The sequence below is a fragment of the Dicentrarchus labrax genome, unplaced genomic scaffold (genome assembly GCF_905237075.1).
Source record: "Dicentrarchus labrax unplaced genomic scaffold, dlabrax2021, whole genome shotgun sequence".
NCBI classification, from domain to species: domain Eukaryota; kingdom Metazoa; phylum Chordata; class Actinopteri; family Moronidae; genus Dicentrarchus; species Dicentrarchus labrax.
In genome coordinates, this window is record NW_026136715.1 from 13,540,756 (window position 1) to 13,561,133 (window position 20,378).

Here is a 20,378-nt window from a genome sequence, read left to right on the forward strand (position 1 = left end):
GTTATAGGGGTCACAATGGGGATGAGATATTTAATGGTTTACACAGAGAACGAGGTAAATATGTGCACGACCGAAGGAGCTGACAAACACAAGTATGTGCACACGGCTACTTATGCATATACACATAAAAACACGCACATTAGTGATGTTGTGCAAATATGCATCACGCATACTTCAGTGCAAATGATGCATTAAGTTAGTGGACATCTAAGGTACATTTCCTTTTTTGGATGATTTATCTCACATGAAGGTCTTTCGGAAGTACGCATATGTGTATGCTCTCTCTGCAGTTTTTCACGGTTTCTATTTTTGCACAATTTGAAACTAAACAAAAACACACATAAACACAGAGGGTAATGAGGGCTTTGCTTGGTCTGCTGTCAGTCAGCGGCTGGTTAACCAGTAGGCAGTGAGGTGCTGATAGAGACTGCCAGAGACAATACTCTCCTTTCTTTTTGTTCTGACCTCCTCTCTCCTCACGGTCAGCCTGCTTTACTTAGACCACTTAACCTCTAATTTCATACACACACACACACACACACACACACACACACACACACACACACACACATACAAAGATACACTCACACAAACATGCGGTGCCACAAGAAATCTTATAATAGTTGATCTCTCAATAGAAAGATTGAATCAGATGAAGCAGGGCTGTATTGAGGAGTGTCTTCTCTCCTCCTTTTTGGGAACAAAAAGCAACTCTACTGGTTGGCAGAGGCATACAACCGCAGGGCGGTAATTCTAGTTACCTTTGGGGATATTTATGAAAAAGGCTACAATTTCTACACAGTTCAGTAGATGTTCAACTCCTCATGACATTGTTTTGAATTTAGTATTGGCAGATCCATGTACAAAAAGGCTTCTCCTTGAGACAATTACTTAAACTTTAAAAGATAAAGAATATGTTTGGTGTCAGACATCATCATACTCAACAATTTTGTAGCTGTTGGTTTTTCTCATTGAAAAATAATGGACCAAACATTGAAACTTACAAAATATGAAGCAAAAACTTCATTTCAAATCAGATGAGTTAGAGGTGCTGATAACATCTGTAGAGAAAATCAAAGATGTTCCTTTTGGGATATTTATAACTACACTAACTTGGGAGATAAAAGAGAGAGAGTGGGCAATGTTCTGCCCGTCGACATTTCGATGGTTGTGTAAAAGCAGTAAAAGAGCAGCCATATGGATTAAATGAGTTAGCTAACACTACCTGATAGAAATGTGGAAGTTAGGACAGCTGCACAAGGCTCACTTGCTGGACATTTTCTGGAGGTTTTAACAACATCTACAGCACCATATGAGAGTGTTTGCGCATTTGTCATAGAGATGGTTCACTTATCACATGTCTGAACATATTCCCATCTGGGTTGCATTTGAATACATTCAAATGAACATGTTAGTTCTCATATGCTCATCAACTATTCAAGATCATGGGGGTGTGTTACCAGTAGAACTTTTATTACTTGTTGATAAAGCAGAAATTAAGCTGATTTTAGCCACCTACTGTACACTTCAGACCTGTGATAGTTCTGCACATGTTTGCCAGAATGACTGTTGAGTGTGGTTTGACAGGAAATGGATTCCCTGGAAACAGGATGTAGCAACTGGCGTGTGGTGCTGGAAATGATCAGGAAAAATAATCAAAGAAGGAGCAAGTGTTAATGAGGGGGAACGCCTGCAGCGTCTCTTCCTTTATATGTGCATGTGTGTGTTGTGTATGTGTATCGTGTGTGTGTGTGTGTGTGTGTGTGTGTGTGTGTGTGTGTGTGTGTGTGTGTGTGTGTGTGTGTGTGTGTGTGTGTGTGTGTGTGTGTGTTCATATCTGCTGGAGGAGGTAATGATGATGTATGGAGGGCAAAAGAAGGATTGAGGCAGCTGTGCACAGCAAGGGTTAGTGTGATGGTACTCGGGGTGAGTCCCCTAGATTTTTTGTCATATATCCAACCTCTGGTACAATACCAAAAGCATGGCATGATTGACTTTTATGCTTTGGCAGAAAACATTCATTCATTCTGTTGACAAAGATCCTTTTGTTAGTGGATCCTGGGAGTTCTGTGTGAGTGCATGTATGAGTCCTTGTCTTTTTTTTTTTTACATCTGCACTTTCCCATGTTCCCTCTGTAGCCTGTGGGCAGACAGCTGTGTTGCCACGGTTGGATCCGCAGATGTCGGAGCATGCAATGAGACTGTGCCCCACTCTCCACCTTGCAGCCCCTGCTGTGAGGCAGTTTACATCCGCTTATTATCCCGAGCTGGCCCTAAGGTGATCTGTCCATTATACAAATCCTGAGCTCTGACTGTTGCCGTATCCCTGCCTTTGATGACACAACATGAAATGACACCCACGACAGGGAACATCCCTCATTTCCGCACAGATCAGCCCCAATGCTGTCATGTCTGGTGTGGCCAGCTCAGGTGGAGAGGAAATCATCTGCGCGTGCATGTGCTTGTATATACACTAGGTATGTGTGTCGGTGTGTGTGTATATGTGTAAATGAAAGAACCCAGAATCAGTGCAGGGTCTTGAGGAAGCTCAGCCCTTGTTCACAGTTGCTCTGTCAAGTGCTTCATTCTTCCATTTGACTTTGCAACTTGCCCCTGCACCTGTGCACACACACACACACACACACACACACACACACACACACACACACACACACACACACACACACATACATGCCATCATGCATGAATGCACTCATATGAAAAAAATCCCACTTTGGTCTTCTGGCTGTCTAACCTCACAACCTTCAACAGTGACCTCCTGCCATCTATTTAAAGCTTAGATTGCTTCATCAGGAAACTATGGATCATTTAACACCACTCCTTCTCACATCTTTGAGAGTACCCACAGTCAGGTGCTTGTACACCGTCTGTGTGAGGCAGAACTGTGTTTATACTGTAAACATATGTATTTTAAAAGCTGGAATGGCCAATTTTTCTATTCACCTCTCATCAGTCTGCAATAATACAGACATTTGTCAGAATGAAAGCAAAATTAACACCAATTGGCTGTTTGAACCCAGCAGTCCACATACGTTCTCTTCCTTCTGCATCATGTAAGGGTGTTTTGGTTTCTCTTTCATGTATATGCTTCAATAAAAAGAGATATTTCTATGATTACAGTTGATATGGGAGACTCTGGTGGTCTTAGCATCATCTTGAATTGAAATAGCGTTCCTTCTTTTAGTGATACAATCCAGACTTGGCCACATTAAATGCTAGACAAACATGAATTAGTCGAATATTATTTCATACATTTTGATGATTAATTTCACAGCACAGGCTGTTAAATAAATGAAGTCTAATGGCTGCCCTCTGCTGTATTTATACAGGCTGACTGGACGTCATACAGCCAGAAAAGTGAATCGTTCACACAGCTGTGTGTAGTGCACTGCAGCAGACTCAAGTTCAGACGTTACATAGACTCCACCAGACCCACTCTTGGGATTTAACAGCTTTTATGGTGGTGTTGTCAGCTACAGTGACATTTAAACTTATTCTTAGAACGAAACACAAAGTGCCAGATGGATATAACTCTTCAGATTCATGCCGAAGACTGTGTGCGCAAAGAAATATCTATTATATATATACACGTTATTTTCATCAGATTATAAACTTGCATATCAATACTTGTGTCAATGAGAATAACGGCAAGGAAGAAAAAGTACAATTTAAGGTAACAACTGTCATTATAAGCAACCATTATGCAAGGTTATAGCGCCCATACTACTAATTCATCACATATACACATATACTTGTAAATCATCATCGTGGTGACATCTCAGTCATAGTACTAAACATCACATGGATGATTAATGATTCGTCTATAGAGCTGATATTGAAAGGATCAAATGAAAATATCGTTAACAGGGAGATGATGGCTTAAATGTAAATAAAAAGCATGATAACATTTGTCACTCATAAATAATTTACTGAACACTGTAGACTGCAAAATAACAACACAATCAGTGAACAACCTAAACAAACAGTGTTTTACTATAGGGTTACATGTCTCACCTTATATTTCACATCCCTTCATCATTGTCCACATTCTCACCACACATTCTCCTTTTATAAATAACAGTTTATGTGTGGGAAAATCTGTATGCATGGTTTTTGTGTTTACACATCGTTTATACATCTGGTACAAAGGGTGAGTAAAGCTCATGGGTTGTGTGTGAATGTCTGCATGTGTGAAGGTCAGAGAGAGCTAGAGCGAGAGATAGGAGATCATATTAGGAATGTTTTTCTGGTCAAGCTATGACTCTACTCACACCCAAGCGGGTAAGGGAGAATGCAACTGTTGGTGTGTGAGTATGCAAGAATTGGTGCGTCCCTACGCCTCTGCTGTGGTCTCCCCATCGTCTCTGGTTCGGTCGTTTTGACTGTGGTCTACTCATATAGACCCCGTGTTGTTTATTGCGGCCCAGAGCCGACGCTGGGCCTGATACCTTTGCAGATTTGCCTGCCAGAAAAACTTTTATGATGAAATGTGAGGCAGGAAAAAGGGAGGTGAGGACAAACAGAGAAGCTGTTTTCTTTAAGCCTCTGTTTTACTTTGCTAACCAGTGTCCAGAATCCACATTTGGCTGTCATTGCAAGCATGAGAGAGGAAGTCAAGGAGAATGAGTGTGTGTTTATGCACGTGTGCAAGGTTGCACATTTAATTGCTGGTACATGTATGTGTGCATACAGAATACTGTTGAATACATATGCATGTGTGCATGCACACTTCAGAGTGGTTACTAGTTTGTGACTGTCTTCGTTTAAAGAAATTCCAAAGACTTAATAGTTTTGCAACCGCAGACTCTTGAAAACATATCAAGGTCATTTTTTTAAATGATATGGTGCTGAGTGAGGTGCTGGAAAGCTTAAATGGGGTTTTCGGGGAAGATGGGGTGATACAGTATAGATGTGTTTTTAATTCATCTTATCTGAGCAACACTTGAATGCAATTTCCAATGTCCCCTTTGGATTCGAACTGCGCCAGACTGGACAGCAGTGGGCCCCTATACTTCTTTACCTCACTGTTCTTTCTCCTTCTTTCATAAACTAAACAAAAAAAATGCTGCGATAACAAAACAGAATGTAGCCCCAAGTGTCCAATTGCACAGGCACAATGAGGAACCCAGTTGTCCTGAAGACCGGAGGAGTTCTACTGCTGCGTTATCACTCACATGGAAATACAAAAAGCCACACAGAAATGCACAAACCTGGCTTCAGGACTTGAGGGATTTCTCACACCGACATGTCACTTTGTCTCGCCACAGGACCCGTACCTTTTAAACGGCAATAGGAAAACTCCTGGAGAGTTTGGAGCATGGCTAGAGGGATGGAGTGTTGAAAGAGAGGTAGTAGTGGCTGTGTGAGCGAGGGAGGTGTTGTTGGAAGACGACATCGAGGAGAACGGGACTACAGGGAAAGGAAAATTGGAGAGGAAATTGAAGAAGAGAGAAATGAATCACTTTGACTTGTTAGCTGTCTTTCATCTCGGCATGTGTGCCAGCTGATAAAATCATACAGTATTTCCTGTAACAGATCTGCTGATGGAGTAGCAGTTTTAGCTAGTGGAGGAGCAGCATGTCAGTGGTGTTAATACGCTCACGCCCAATAATATGTTAAGAATTCCCATGATCTCTATCCACCTTCTTTCACTCTCTCCCCCTTACTCCCCTCCACCCTTTTATCTCTCCCTCCTCATCTGTCCATCTTTCTCTCCTTGTTTTTCGTCTACTGTGCCTGGCAGGGGTGAGTGCTTTAAGAGGGTATTAGCAAGGCGTCTGTACAGTAGTACTATCACAGCTTAGTGGGCCAGCGCAGGTGAGACAGCAGGGATTTCCTGTTAGCCCTCTCTGCTACATTCTTGCTAAATTGCTCCTTGCCAGGTGGGGTTGGAGAGGAGGGGGTCTCTCTTTCCCCCTTTTTCTGTCTCATACACACAATGGCAAACACACACACACACACACACACACACACACACACACACACACACTCATGTAGCTGCACACGGGTATCAGTGCAGGATGATGTGCGTGCACATACTGTACGTACAAAGGATTAGTGGTGTCACTAGTGTGTGTGTGTGTGTTTATGTGTGCCAGTGGGGAGGACAGAGCAGGGCTCAGTATTAGACTCTGGTTGTCTGCCAGAGGAGAAATATGAGAAATACTTCACCATCTTACACCTGGGGGTCCTGGCCTGCTTGTAATGCTACTGCTTGAGAGGAGCCCTGTGTGCGTCTGCAGCCTGCATGATGCGCTCTCATTTTACACACACACACACATACACACACACACACACACACACACACACACACAGGCAGTTAGGAACTAACTGTGGCTCTACCTCTCAATTATGTTCTCAGTATGTTTGTTATGTTAATCTCCATTTCTGTTGTCATCAGTGCCACGTCATTGTTTTTTCTTACCACGGTTTGTTACTCTTTAGTTTCTGAAATACTTCCAATAAGTGGTGTAGCAATATCACAATGTACACATGCTCCATTCATATAAGTCATGCATTATTATTTTCTTAAAGTATACATGCATACTTATCTATTACATTGCAAACACAAATGTTCAATCTTAATATTAATAGTATGAATTAGTCCACTTTAAAGATGTCGGAAGGTGTAATTCTGAATTATGGAGAGAACCATGCAGCTGTTATTATCAACTGTTTAACTCTTGGAGAGAAAGGGAATACGCCTTTTCCCTAAAATTATGAACTGTTTCTTTAAACTGTAGGAAGCATTACAATGTCAGAGCTATATACTGTTATAGGCTATACTATATACTATTAGTTATTCTTTATTTACATTATAACAGTGTATCATATTTTATCTGCTCGGTAAAGGTTGTTAAACTGTCAATATGATATATAAGTAACTATAATTAAGTAGAGGAAAATTTTATTTATCTCTGAAGTCTAGTGGAGTATAATATGAAGCATGAAATCGACCTAGTCAAGTAAAGTACAACCATCACAGAATTGTACTTTAAGGCAAAGTACTTTACTAGTAAATGTACAGAGTTGCTTTCCACCACTGATCTCTCCCTTTATGAATCTCCTTAAGTGCCCTGTAAAATAGTTCAGAGATGAGCTGGAGAGCACAACACAGCCTGTGCTTTAAGTGTTTTCACACCGTCCCCTCTGTTCGAGTAACGCTTGTTAAAATGACTGTTAACAGGTCCTCCCTTACTGCTTCCCTTTATCTACAGTATGTGTGTGTGTGTGTGTGTGTGTGTGTGTGTGTGTGTGTGTGTGTGTGTGTGTGTGTGTGTGTGTGTGTGTGTGTGTGTGTGTGTGTGTGTGTGTGTGTGTCTTGAATTCATATAAAACACACATGCACACCTTAAAATTAAGTTCAAATGGGTTCACTCATTGCGCCATGGCAAAAAAAGCTGGAAATGTAATCAGGTGTTGAAGAGGAACAGAGGAGCACATAGTCAGTTCATGGCAGCCACCTGAGAGTGTGCATGTGTATTGTGTATTGTGTATTGTGTGTGTGTGTTTGTGTTTGTGTGTGTGTGTGTGTGTGTGTGTGTGTGTGTGTGTGTGTGTGTGTGTGTGTGAGTGTGAGTGTGTGTGTGTGTGTGTGTCATTGTAGGCGGTGCAGCAGAACACTGATATTTGTCCAATAAGAACTTCTGGAGTGAGCTCAGATATCACTCATCTCATTACACATAGCCAGATATGGAGGATTTTAATGTGTGAGTGTGAAGTGTGTGAGCAGTCTGATCTATGGCAGTGCTGGCCCAATCATGCAGCACTCTCAATAACAAATGATGAGACAGGCTCCAGGCTCCTTCTCTCTCACACACACTTTTACTGCATCAGTCCACAGTGGTTCATATTATGGACAGTAGGTCAAAGCTGAACTTTTACTACTTCCAAATGTCAACAAGTAAATGTGTTGAGACATGTCAGTTCCAGTGCTGAATAATAACATATGGGCCACCTGACTGAGGACTAGAAAAAAAATTCCTGGTGTAAGATTTCGTAATCTTTTTTGTGTATTTCTTTGTATTTTTACAAGTGTTTCTGTTTTTCTGTGTCTGTCCTTCATTCTGGTCTGTTTCCACCTCAAACTGTCGGCCTATTACAGTCTATTACAGATTACTTTCAAGCTATATACTTTCTTGTCCATCTGTCTGTTCTCACTCTATGAAAATTGAGTTAGATCACCCACTCTAACTCTCCCTTGCAATCTTTCTGACTATATGTCGATCAAACTCCCTATTGGTTTGACTGTTGCTGCTTACCTGCGCTTAACTTCTTGTCTTGGTCTTTTCTAGGTAGATGCTCTGCGGGTGCGACTGGAGGAGAAGGAGCAGTTCTTGACCAAGAAAACAAAGCAGCTGCAGGACCTGACGGATGAAAAGAGCACACTGACAGGAGAGATCAGAGACATGAAGGACATGCTGGATGTCAAGGAGAGGAAGGTTAATGTCCTGCAGAAGAAGGTGAGTCCAGCTAGTTGCATCATCATAAAGTATCTGTAAGCGTTGCATGCATGTCAAATGTCACTTTCACTGGTTCCCCTCATTTCTATGGTACCGTTTTACTGTCTTTGAGCTAATTGTTTTGGTTTAACATTAGTGTTTTGGTTCATCAGCCCATTTCCACCTGCAGCAGGAGGCTGTTTCAGTGAGAAAGTACTGGTTAACTCACTGAACACTACCTGCCCAGCACCGAATGGAAGACAAATAGGTTATCAACTACCTGGTGAACAGAGTAGATAGCCAGATTTTCCCAGCAGGAGATAGTGGACCAAAAATAGAAAAAAAAGAGAGCTCTGTGTCTGCTGGATGTGTATATATGCACATTTTTACTAACGTGCACCATATAAACTTAATAAGGTCATAACATATCAATCATATCAGTTTTCAGCTGCCCCCATATGGCCAAAAACAAATCAATTAATATTGCTTTAACAAAGTTAGCAAGTCCCGATTATAGGGTTATACTCAACACAAAAAAAACCTCTAATGTATTTCTTTTCCGTTCTACATTTGCCAGGAAAAACTAACTATTAAATCATTTTTATAGTGAAACAAAGAAGTGCTGATATTTGATCAATGACAGGTTTATTGACTGTCACCAGATCAGGTAGCTCTCCCTGGTTAATCACCCATATTGGAAATTAATTCTCTGTTCTGGCTCTGGCCACCTGATCATTTTGCTGGCATTGTGAATAGAGAGTGTTTGTTATATGAATCACTGAATGTGTCCCTCGTAAGACCTGCTATTCACAGTCAATCACTATTACATATGGTGAACACACATACGTTCACACATAAATGTGTACTATGCTGTGGATGAGCTGGAGAAGTGAAAACAACATTTTATTTATAGTCCCAGAGCAGCACACACATCCTTCTATATGCACACCTGCTCTCTCTCTCTCTCTCTCTCTCTCTCTCTCTCTCTCTCTCTCTCTCTCTCTCTCTCTCTCTCTCTCTCTCTCTCTCTCTTTCTCTCTCTCACACACACATGTGCATGTCTCAGAGGCCTTAATCACTTTTATAAGGTTAGCTATTTAGGCAGGGCCTGTAGCCACCTGTGGTGCGCATGTTCGTAATTCCTCCATAGACCAATTACACACACATAAAGGTCCCCTCTCAACTTCCTTGTTTACTCTCATGTCCTCAAATTAGATCTCTCTCTCTCTCCTCTCACCGCCCCCCTTGCTGAGTTTAATGAAAGAGGGCTCCAAAGGTCACATGCAGTACCATCAGTCTGTCTGTGTGCATGAATATGTTCAAATGCATTATTGTGTTTGTGTGACCTCCAGGTGTTTCTGTGTGAGAAGTTTAAAATGACCTTTATGTGCACCCTGCACTGTTCTCCGTTGGGTCCCACCTATAGCTTGTACTTAATAAGCTAGTTTGTAGCAGATAAATGGGGGCCCTATGTTTATTTACTTTTCATTCATGTTTGATTTGAACTTCATTTCATGGCCTAAGAAATGTTTGCTATAGTCTGCCAGTTCATTCTGGAGGAATTTGGAAGTTTTAGTCACTATTTGTGTTTTTTATTAAGAGATTTTTGAGTATTTTGATGTGTGAAGTTGCGCTATTCTACTCTAAGCTTCAGTTGCCATTTTCATTCCTACAGGCTAAAAAGTGAGATTAGGTTGGATGATGACTAGGCAAATATGTGGTTTGTGCTGGTTTCTCACTGTCTACTTTTCATCTGTCTTTGCTGAAAGTCGCCCTCTTCTTCTTTATCCACGTGCATTTGTCCTTTTCTTGTCTTTTAACTCGTACCTCTTCTTACGCATGTTGTTCCCAATCTAAAAAGCCTTCTCCCTCATTCATCATGCCACGATTTTTAAAATCCAGCAGTGATGTGAAATACACATGAATTGTAGTGAACAGGCAAAAAAAACCAAACATGTTTTTATGCAGTATTATAATATAATGTGTCTTACACATGTTAACATGAAATGAATGGAAGAACAAGTTATATTTAAATGAAGAACCAGACCATTTTACACTGTGAACTGACAGGTGTTTCACTCCATTAGGTTTTCCAAACTTCCGATTTCCCAACAGTCCCTGGGGGCTATAACTTACAGTACTGTGTCCCAAAGGGAGGGCAAGGAGTGGAGCTAGAAGTCAAAGCTAGTTTCCTTTCTGGGCTTCATACTCTCTAAGTCACTGCTGACTGATTATAAAATACACAGACAAGCTCAGTGTGTGTTTAAAGTCTTCGTTGGCAGAATGAAATCCTCCCAAAATGGCAATGATGTATCTCCTTGCTAAAGGTTGACTGCATGTCCCTCAGCAATGACAATGATCCTACATCCCTCAAAGCAAATGAAATATGTTGAGGCTGACCTGGATGTGAAGCTCAATTTAGCAGCCTAAACGAACTTTGCAATGTTGGCATAATAGTAGTCCTTACTGACAGACGAGAGCTCAACTAACTGATCATTATCACATTTTTAAATGTTGGTCGAAGTGCAATGTACTGACAAAACCTTGTCCTTCCACGGCTCGCACCGTAGCCTAACTGTTTCACTGTAATTGTAAATCAACAGAAAGAAACTCAACTACTTGTTCCCTCAAACAAGGGAACAAGTAGTTGAGCCTCAGTTTCTAGTTGAATTGCACCATTATTACACACCACATCATTGAACTGAGGCAGATTTGAATTTATTGACTTATTGGTCTTGCTCACACAAATGTACCACATCCTCCAATTACTGACAAGTAGTCCTAAATATAAGCACATATATATGTATATTAGAGAATAATTTCTAAAAATGATATAATAGGTTTTGAAAATGATATCTTAGGACTCAAGATATTGTTAGACTTTCATCACTTTTGAATACGTGTGAAGACTATTGGAGAGATTTCTGACTCTTTTTCTTTGTGCACCTTTGATGTTTACGTTTGTTGGTGCAGCTGCTGTTGCCACGTTCATCCCAAACAGAAGTGAAGCTGAAAGATGAACTGTCTGACACGTTGACAGCACTGGTTGCAAAAGCCTTGACTGGTTCCTTTTTGATTTGTTCTTTCATTAAAGAACAAATAAGTTCTTTGTTGAAGGTTACTTTTTCTTTTTTAATATTCTCTCTCTCCGACTGGAAAGCCTCCCTCATTCTCTGTATGTCTGAAGTTTCTTGAATATAGGTCTCTCTCATCATGGCCATCTCTTTGTTTTCTATCTCGAAGGCCTTCCTTTGCTTGCATATGTAATTTCTTTCATTATTAAAGGCCTTCCTCCTTCTTTGCTTTGCCTTGAGTTCTTTCTTGAAGGCGTTTCTTTCTTTTTCTATGTTCTCCTTCTCCAACTGGAAAGCCTCTATCATCCTCTGGATGCCTGTCTTTTCTTGAATGTAGGCCTTCCTCATCATTGCCATCTCTTCTTTTTCTACCTTGAACATCTCCCTGTCATCAATAATAGCATCATTTTCAGCATCAAAGGCCTTCCTTTTCATACGCTGAACCCTAAGTTCTTTGTTGAAGATTTGTCTTTCTTTTTTCATGCTTTCTCTCATTCTCTGTATGTCTGACTGTTCTTTAATGTAGGCCTCTCTGGCTGTAGCCATCTCTTTCTTTTCTATTTCGAAGGCCTTCCTTTCCTCATATATGTAATTTATTTCATTATTAAAGGCCTTCCTCCTTGTTTGATTTGCCTTAAGTTCTCTTTTGAAGGCTTTTATTTCTTTTTCTATGTTCTCCTTCTCCAACTTCCTTCTATGTCTGCCTTGTATGCTTCTGACACCATGGCCATCTCTTTCTTTTCTATCTGGAAGACCTTCCTTTCCTTGCATATGTATTTTTTTTCTTTATTTAAGGCCTTCCTCCTTCTTTGCTTTGCCTTAAGTGCTATCTTAAAGGCTTTTCTTTCTTTTTCTATGTTCTCCTTCTCCAACTGGAAGGTATTCCTGATCTCAGCCATTTGAGCATGCTCTCCTTGAAAGGCCTCTCTCTCTCTAGTCATTCTTTGCCATTCCAGCTCCAGCTCCTCTTTCATCTTGTTTATGCGTGTCTCTGCACAAAAGTGTCTTACATCTTTCCTCAAAAGAACGTTTTTGGGCTTCCGCCTCTAGTCTTTCTCCAGAGTGAGATGAAAACATCCTGCTGTTTCACACTCATCTCTGCTGCTCTGGATGGGGTGCAAAGACTGACTCTGCATCACTCTGATAATCTCAGGTTGGAGGTGAACATATTCTTTACCATCATTGGTAATTTTCTAGGACAAAAATAATAATTTTTAAAATAAAAAATGAAGGGAGCAATCTGTGTTATTTAAACAATCCGAAGACCTTCTTAATGTCATTATATGTGACACCTCAAAAAGCCATGTACAGTATCTCCATCTAGCCTTCCCCTCTTCTCAAATGTGGATCATGTTCTGTACCTTTGGAAATATCGATTCTACAGGATAGATTTTGACATGTATGTTGGACAAAAACTCATTGAGAAAATAGTAAAAACTTTATTACCCAACTGTGTATTTAACAATAGCAAATATCAGTAAAACTGAATTACTTCTTCGTTCTCCCAGATCCATTGTCCCTAAGAGAGGAGACAGTCAGCCTCTTTGTCCAGAGGAATCATGTCTCTCTGAAGCTGCTGGGCATTTTGTGCCAGCCAGTTCAACTCCCTGCCCTGTGCTTGATGTTGTTGCTGATGCACAGAAGGTACAGGGAGAGTCACCTAGAAGCACAGAATTACAGCATTAATTTAATAAATAGCTATAAACACATGATTAACTTAACCTGTTTGGTTTAATTCAAACAAACTGGTGTATTTGCCTGTTTGGTTCTGTTTTTTAAGTTAGTGGAAAAACTGTCAATCAAACTGGTGTGGCATAAATAACCAGACAGAGGTCCTCCTTTTCAGCTGGTCCACACTCAGCACAAATGTCTTGTTTGTGCAGCCACAGCAGCTGTTTGCCATGCACATTCATCATAATCCTTGAGTACCACATCACTGCGAGGTCCCCAGTTTAATTCCAGCTGTGGACCTTGACTTATGTCATACACCCTCAGTCTTCCCATATTTCCTTTCTATCTCTGTACCGTGTGTTCCTCAAGAAGCCATTAGTGAAAAGTAGTAGGGACACAGTAACTATCCACTCAATACACCTTGTGACTAATAATGCTCATAATCAGATCAGAAGTCAATGTGAACACTTATCTTTCTATGTTTCTTGACTAACTAAACAGATCTACAGGTGTAGAAGTGATTTCAATAGTTGAAAGCATTTTTATGACAGAATGCCATGGGTAATCATTGACTAGCAAACCAATCACAAACATTCTGTACTGGCACAAATACTCTATAAGATAACCATGAATGCAGGAAACACTACAAACTATAGCTTGTGCAGTACAGTATTTTTATTGCAGTTTTAACATCTTAGTGAGAATCAGCACTAACCATTAGATTAGTGTTTTAACCAACAAACTTCAAACCTTGTGAAAGCCTGATTTTCATTTCAACTGATGTGGCTACTGCATCTGTCAGTTTCTGTTTTCTGTCTTACTGCACATTTAGGTAAATGTAGTACTTACCACCAAAAATGGTGGGTCCTGTAAAAGTTCCATCAATTAAGTTTTGCGTTGTAATTGCAAGTGCAATGGGTATTTTTATTTGCTTCTCAGCATCTCTTAATGTGTTCAATCCTCAGTCCTCTGTACTGAAATGACTGCTCTGCAGGCCACTTCCATTAAGATGTGTCAGTTCTAAGCTCTAAGTTCTAACTTCTATGTATAGTGCAAGCAGTTGCCTATGTTTTCTAAACAAAACAAACTCTTTGAGTTTCAACTCAAATCAACTCAAACAAAATTGATAAATGTTATAAAAGCGTCAAACATAATTCTGTTAAATTATAATTTATTTTAAAATACTTTTTTGACATGACATGACTGTGTTTCTGAAAGGGTGATACAATGCTGTAGTTTGATGCCCTTTACGCACTGAATTTAGAATTTTGGTTGATCCAGAGTCAGGTGATGTATGTGGTGGCAGCTTTCATCACCAACCAACCGCTCTGCCCACCCACTCCTATAAAACCTCATCCAACTCTGTAAACAGTGGCGTGCTACGTAGCTGTAGGCTGACACTCCACAGACACCGGACAGTTGCCTTCTTTGAGCCACTAGCTTAGCTGACGTTACAACACTAGCTAGCAGAGTTTACGGGTTTAGTTACACTTTAACTCTTAACTTCATGGGTCTATGTCTTTTTTTTGAAAGGCTTAGTTCAATGTCCATGAGGCTTGGCTGCATTCCATCAGTTTTAGCTGTTTGCTAGTTTCAGCTGTACTTTCTCATTACCATGCTAACACATTAATGTTACCAAGAGTGGACGGTTGTAGTTACCTGTACCCACAGGTACAGATACAGAATGGCTGACGACTGCAGTGATGACTTCTGTTCAGTTTCAGCTTCGGACCTTTGTTGCATGTCATACTCCGCTTATTTTCTATTCTGAGTCTATGCAAAATACCAAAAAATAAATAAATAACCTTAAAAAAGTCACACAACAGAAAGACATTGTAGAGTAGTTCCTCTCCTTTCTATATTCAGTCACAAAATTTGGATTGTGACTCACCAGGAACAAAACCATATGTCGACAGTTTTTATAGGGATTCTTTCTTCAGTAGACGATAGTTCCAATAAAAACTGTTCACAGTGAGGGCTGTGGATTACCCACAGGACAGGACAGGACATTGTTTCTGGAAAAAAGATGTTGCTGTAGGTTTTTTAAATGTATTTTTTCAATGCTGGGAGCACCACAGATGAAATTCCATTCATCTCTGTTGTATTTGGGTGGCGCCAGAAAACTTGGCCAAATAATACTGAAACTATCTGTATGCCTCCAGCGGACAAGAGAAAATATGCTTTTCTTGTAATTTGGGTTAACCAACCCTGTAACGTGTTATGACTAATCATTCTGTGGTAATATTTCTAAACAGAAAAATGCTGTTTTGGTGAACTTGTTAAAATGGAATTTAATACTTAAATCTGTATATATTGTAACACCTGGGCTAGTTATAGCTACGATTTAGGGAGCAACATATCCTTTTCCTTCACAAAGTACATCTCTAGTCTAGGATGCTATAACTTACAGATCTGTATACAAGGGGAAAGACAGGTGTGTTGCTTGGAAGCATAACTTTTTTCCTTCCCGGTGTCATACTGTAAAAGTCATTGAATTTAATCGCAAAAGACATAGACAGATCCTGCATGTTTGAAGTATTCCCAGGACAGGATAAAGCTTTTCCTGACGCTTCCTGTATCTAAATATCAAATGTAAATTTTCCTCAATAAAGGGGGACCTTTTTTATATGACAAAGCATTCTGGATACAGAAAAGATGGGTCGGCTAATAGTCGGTTCTGTTACTGCCTTTGCTATAAACACAGTGTTGTTTTCATGACACAATGAGATGAGGTTTAGCTCCCACCCCCTTCCCACCTCATAAAATTATCAGCTCTGAATGACTCAACAAAACAGTTCATAGGGCTATTAATCTCTTGTATTTGTTCCCCACTGATGAAAAGAGTCAATATCTATACCAGACACACACACACACACACACACACACACACACACACACACACACACACACACACACACACACACACACACACACACACATTCATGTGTCATCCTCCTGGACAGCTTTGAGGGTGAAGATGATGCATCTGTGTTATTACGACAAGCTCTCTATCTTCACTACAAACAGGTCCAATTCCCAAACCGCCCAGAGTGTTTGGTGATGATGACACAGGCTGATGACAGATCAACTAGTGTGTCATAATGCGTTTCTGCCTTTGTTTGTCTGTATGTGTGTGTATGTGTGCATGCAAACACGCTCTCTTCCTAGTCATAAGGAATTGACATCTGGAGAGCTGAGAGCAAAAACAGTTTGTAGGATGTTGATGTGGGTGTAATTTAAAATGGAACTGAAGAAGCTGAAAAAAATGTAATGTAAATAACAACAGGGAATCTGTTTGGTGTATCAAGTTGTAGTTCCTGAATGTCTACATGTTGCAGTTTGTATTCTTCGACTAGTAAATCAAATGAAAGGTTCCTTGTCCCTGTGTTGTTTTGCATGTTTTTGAGCTTTCAGCTTTCTCTTGGATCATTTTTCTTTACTCTACAGACTTCAACTTTTACGTGATTAAAAAGCTTTACTCCTTCAGCTTTTCTCACCATTAACAGATTCAACCGTTTCTACCAGATATTTTCATGTGCATATAAATGACAGTACTTCAGTAAAACCACACTTATATTTCTTATATCTGTTAGACTTCTCTGACTTTGAGGTTAAAGGGTCTGTTGCCCCCATCTGTGTTTGAAATGTGGAACTCTCGAATAGTAAAGTGCCCCGCTTTAGTCCGTCTTTGGTGCGGAGATCACTCTTAAATACAGCAAGTGATACTTTACAAACTAGAGAAATGACTCCCAGACTGGTGGGCAGACACAGATAGACCAGTGCTGAATACTTTTCAAATCATAAGAGACAGACAGAGAGAAAGTCTTAAAATGCAGCGTGCATTGCAGATTGCTGCCCTATTTTCTGTCTTAAGAGAGTATGAGGATTTTGATCGTCTCCTAAGAGCCTCTCCATGGACAGTCACCATGACTTATAGCATGGTACCATGATGTCATTGCCGTAGTTTGAGCCCTAGGTTGATCCTAATAGTTAGAGGCGGAATTTAACTAAAAATAATGAGGAACTGGTCTTTAAATGAAAAATACGTTTATGCTAGGTTTGTGTGGGCCTTTTTCAGTCCTACATATCACAACACAGAACAGTGGCAGCTCTGTTCGAGCCCTTGGTCTACAAGACCATGACCAATGCATAATGATGCATTTATTTATTTATTTTTTCATTTTTGGTTCTTTTTTTTTTTTGCTTGGGGGGGAGGGGTGTGGGAGGTACACACGCAGTGCCGGTTGTGGTGTGGTTTTGGCATACATGTGTTATTCATGTTCAAACATTGTGGTCGTCTCAATCCATATTCATGCTTTTAAAAAGGCTGGCTGTGTGCATGGAAGTATAGTATCCCCTATCATGTTCCCTCCCTATAGCAACCACAGGCAGAGAGATTTGATTACGTCTGCTTGGGCTACATTGGGCATGTGTGTGTGTGTGTGTGTGTGTGTGTGTGTGTGTGTGTGTGTGTGTGTGTGTGTGTGTGTGTGTGTGTGTGTGTGTGTGTGTGTGTGTGTGTGTGTGTGTGTGTGTGTGTGTGTGTGTGTGTGTGTGTGTGTATAGAAGGATGACCTGTACACAAGGGTCTCTGTTAGTTATGATAGTGTCCAGCAGGTCTCCCCTAGATGTTCTCAGGGGAACCCAGCTCTGTTTCAGTGCACTCTCTGCTAGACTCTTTCAACACCTGCTCTGGCCCGGTGTCATCACTGGCTCTGGCCCGGTATCATCGGCACGGCATGGCCTTTGATTGTGAAGAAAAGTAGAGAGAGAGAGAGAGAGTGATATAGAGATAAATAGAGATGTTCCCCAGTCTTCTACATTTCCTCTCTTTCCTCCCTCCCAATTTCTTTCTTTCTCTGTGGAGCAATTGCTCTCCTGCCTGTTCATTTTTCCTAATTTTATGAGCTTTCATTTTTGCTGAAATACAACTCCTTGTTCGTGTCCCTTGTTGAATCACCTAATGCATATCGTCTAATGACTGTCTGCTATTAACGTCATATTCATTTGAGCAAACTACTGTACCCGAGCAGGCGTATGCTTACCACGATTTCCCAAAAAACCCTCAGTGCTCCTTTCTTTCTCTTTTCTTTCCCTCCTCCCACGTTTTACACACCGCCCCAAAACAGCACTGGCATTTTTGAGTTTTATGCATATGGATAGAGAGAGGAAGTGCTGCATGTTGATAGAAAGGAAAATATTAGTCCAGCACTGGCACAGTGTATATTTGTGTGTGTGTGTGTGTGTGTGTGTGTGTGTGTGTGTGTGTGTGTGTGTCCATATGTACTCTGTTTAAGGGGCAGCAGTAGCTCAGTCCTTATGGACCTGACTTGGGAGGCCAGTTCAAGTACAGCACGGACCAGGGTATTGAGTGTGGACTGGTAGCTGGAGAGGTGCCAGTTTACTTTCTGGACACTGCCGAGGTGCCCTTGAGCAAGGCACCAAACCCCTAACTTCCCCCACATGTGCATGTACTGTGTGTGTTTGTATTTCAGGCCTCTGTGTGTTAAAAAAAAGAATTTCCCCATTGGGGATTAATAAAGTAAATCTTCTTCTTCTTCTTCTTCTTCTTATAAACAAATATGGCTTTTATGGCCAGATGTGTATGACGGAGAATGATCTCTCTCTCCAAATTTAAAGTACTTCCTAAGACAGTCATAGTACATGTTTACCAAATGTGACCACAGTATCGAGACCTGAGACCTACATTTCTCTGGGGGGTATCGCAAAATGTCAAATGCCCCAATCAAATGCTTGGTCAAAGTCTTAGCCTTGTTTACCTCATCTTTGGTCCGTTATTTCCTGATCTAAAGCAGGAAACTGCTCATTTTAGTCTTATCTAAGCCACGTTCTTGTACTGCTACTTCATTTTTGACAACACTGAATACTGATGCACAGAGTGGCACATTTTGTCAATGAATTTGTAGAGACTTAGCATCTGAATTTCTCTATGTATTGCGCTGCATGGTCAAACAATACTAACAGTATGTGTGGTAGCATCAGGTAATGAATTAGCAAATTGCATTGGTCTCCTTAATGTTTAGTGCTTTGATATTTGAAGCTTCATGATGATGTTTTGAGGCGCACATGTTAATAAACAGATACACTGTAGGGTTAAGTATTCCAGGTGACCAATTGTGTGTGTGTGTGTGTGTGTGTGTGTGTGTGTGTGTGTGTGTGTGTGTGTGTGTGTGTGTGTGTGTGTGTGTGTGTGTGTGTGTGTGTGTGTGTGTGTGTGTGTGTGCTATATTTCTCAGAGATCCTTATAGATAACTCTTTACTCTATGTGTACGTTCCTGTGAGTGTGCGTGTGTGTGATCTTGATAGATCTGTGATGAGGCCACCAATGCCTTTCATCCTAATGGATTCCATCTGACCAATCACAGTGCAGAGACATGGCTACAGATAAGCCCGTTGGAGCTGGGGAGGTTCCGGTAAACAGCCTGTGATAGGCCCCCCTGTATCCCCCTCTGCTCCTATCAGCAATCAGCTGGGGTTAATGGTGAGAGCCCGAGGCTGGCTGATTGGAGCCAGGCTACACATCAGTCAATACAAACCCAGTGTTGGGCCATATGTCAGGCTCCAGCTATTCAAGTCCGTCTTCTTCCTGACCACAACATGTGCGCTTCAGTTTGGACGTGTTTGATGACTCTCCGAATTGATGGAGAACTTAAACTTAGACTGTATCCTGATGATGACACAGAGCCATAACTCAGGGTGACCTGTTTCGACCTAACCTGTTGGCAGTCAAGTGTTAGTATTTCATACTGTAAGATCTGAGACAGTTTCTGTCAGATGAAAGTCGGTCAGAGTTTGACCCTCTGTCTCTCAATTGAACCACATGACTGTATGATGTATTTGACCTCTCTGACCATTTTACCATTGTAAAGTGAGGCTGGGTCAGAATCTACAGGTTGACACACTGCTGCTGTGGCCACTGGGTGGCCATATTATTTCTTTCTTTCTTTCTTTCTTTTTCTTTTTTTCTTTCTTTTTCTTTTTCTTTCTTTCTTTCGTTCTTTCTTTTTCTTTCGTCCTTTCTTTCGTTCTTTCAGATCAAAGCGCTTCCATTCCCTCTCTCCAAAGAGAAGAAAAAGAAAAGAATTAATACTAATGGTGCTGGGAGCAGAGGAATAAAGAGGCAGGGTAATTACCCAGCAATCACTGCAAC

General features: G+C 40.8%; 1 protein-coding gene across 1 annotated transcript in view; it reads left to right on the forward strand.

Moving 5' to 3' along the window:
* LOC127377893 (ERC protein 2-like) overlaps positions 1 to 20,378 on the forward strand; it is a 151,195-nt gene that overhangs the window by 25,283 nt on the left and 105,534 nt on the right. The window contains exon 9 of the mRNA XM_051426193.1: positions 8,316 to 8,483. Coding sequence (XP_051282153.1) covers positions 8,316 to 8,483 — 168 coding nt within the window. The remainder of the gene's footprint in view (positions 1 to 8,315; positions 8,484 to 20,378) is intronic.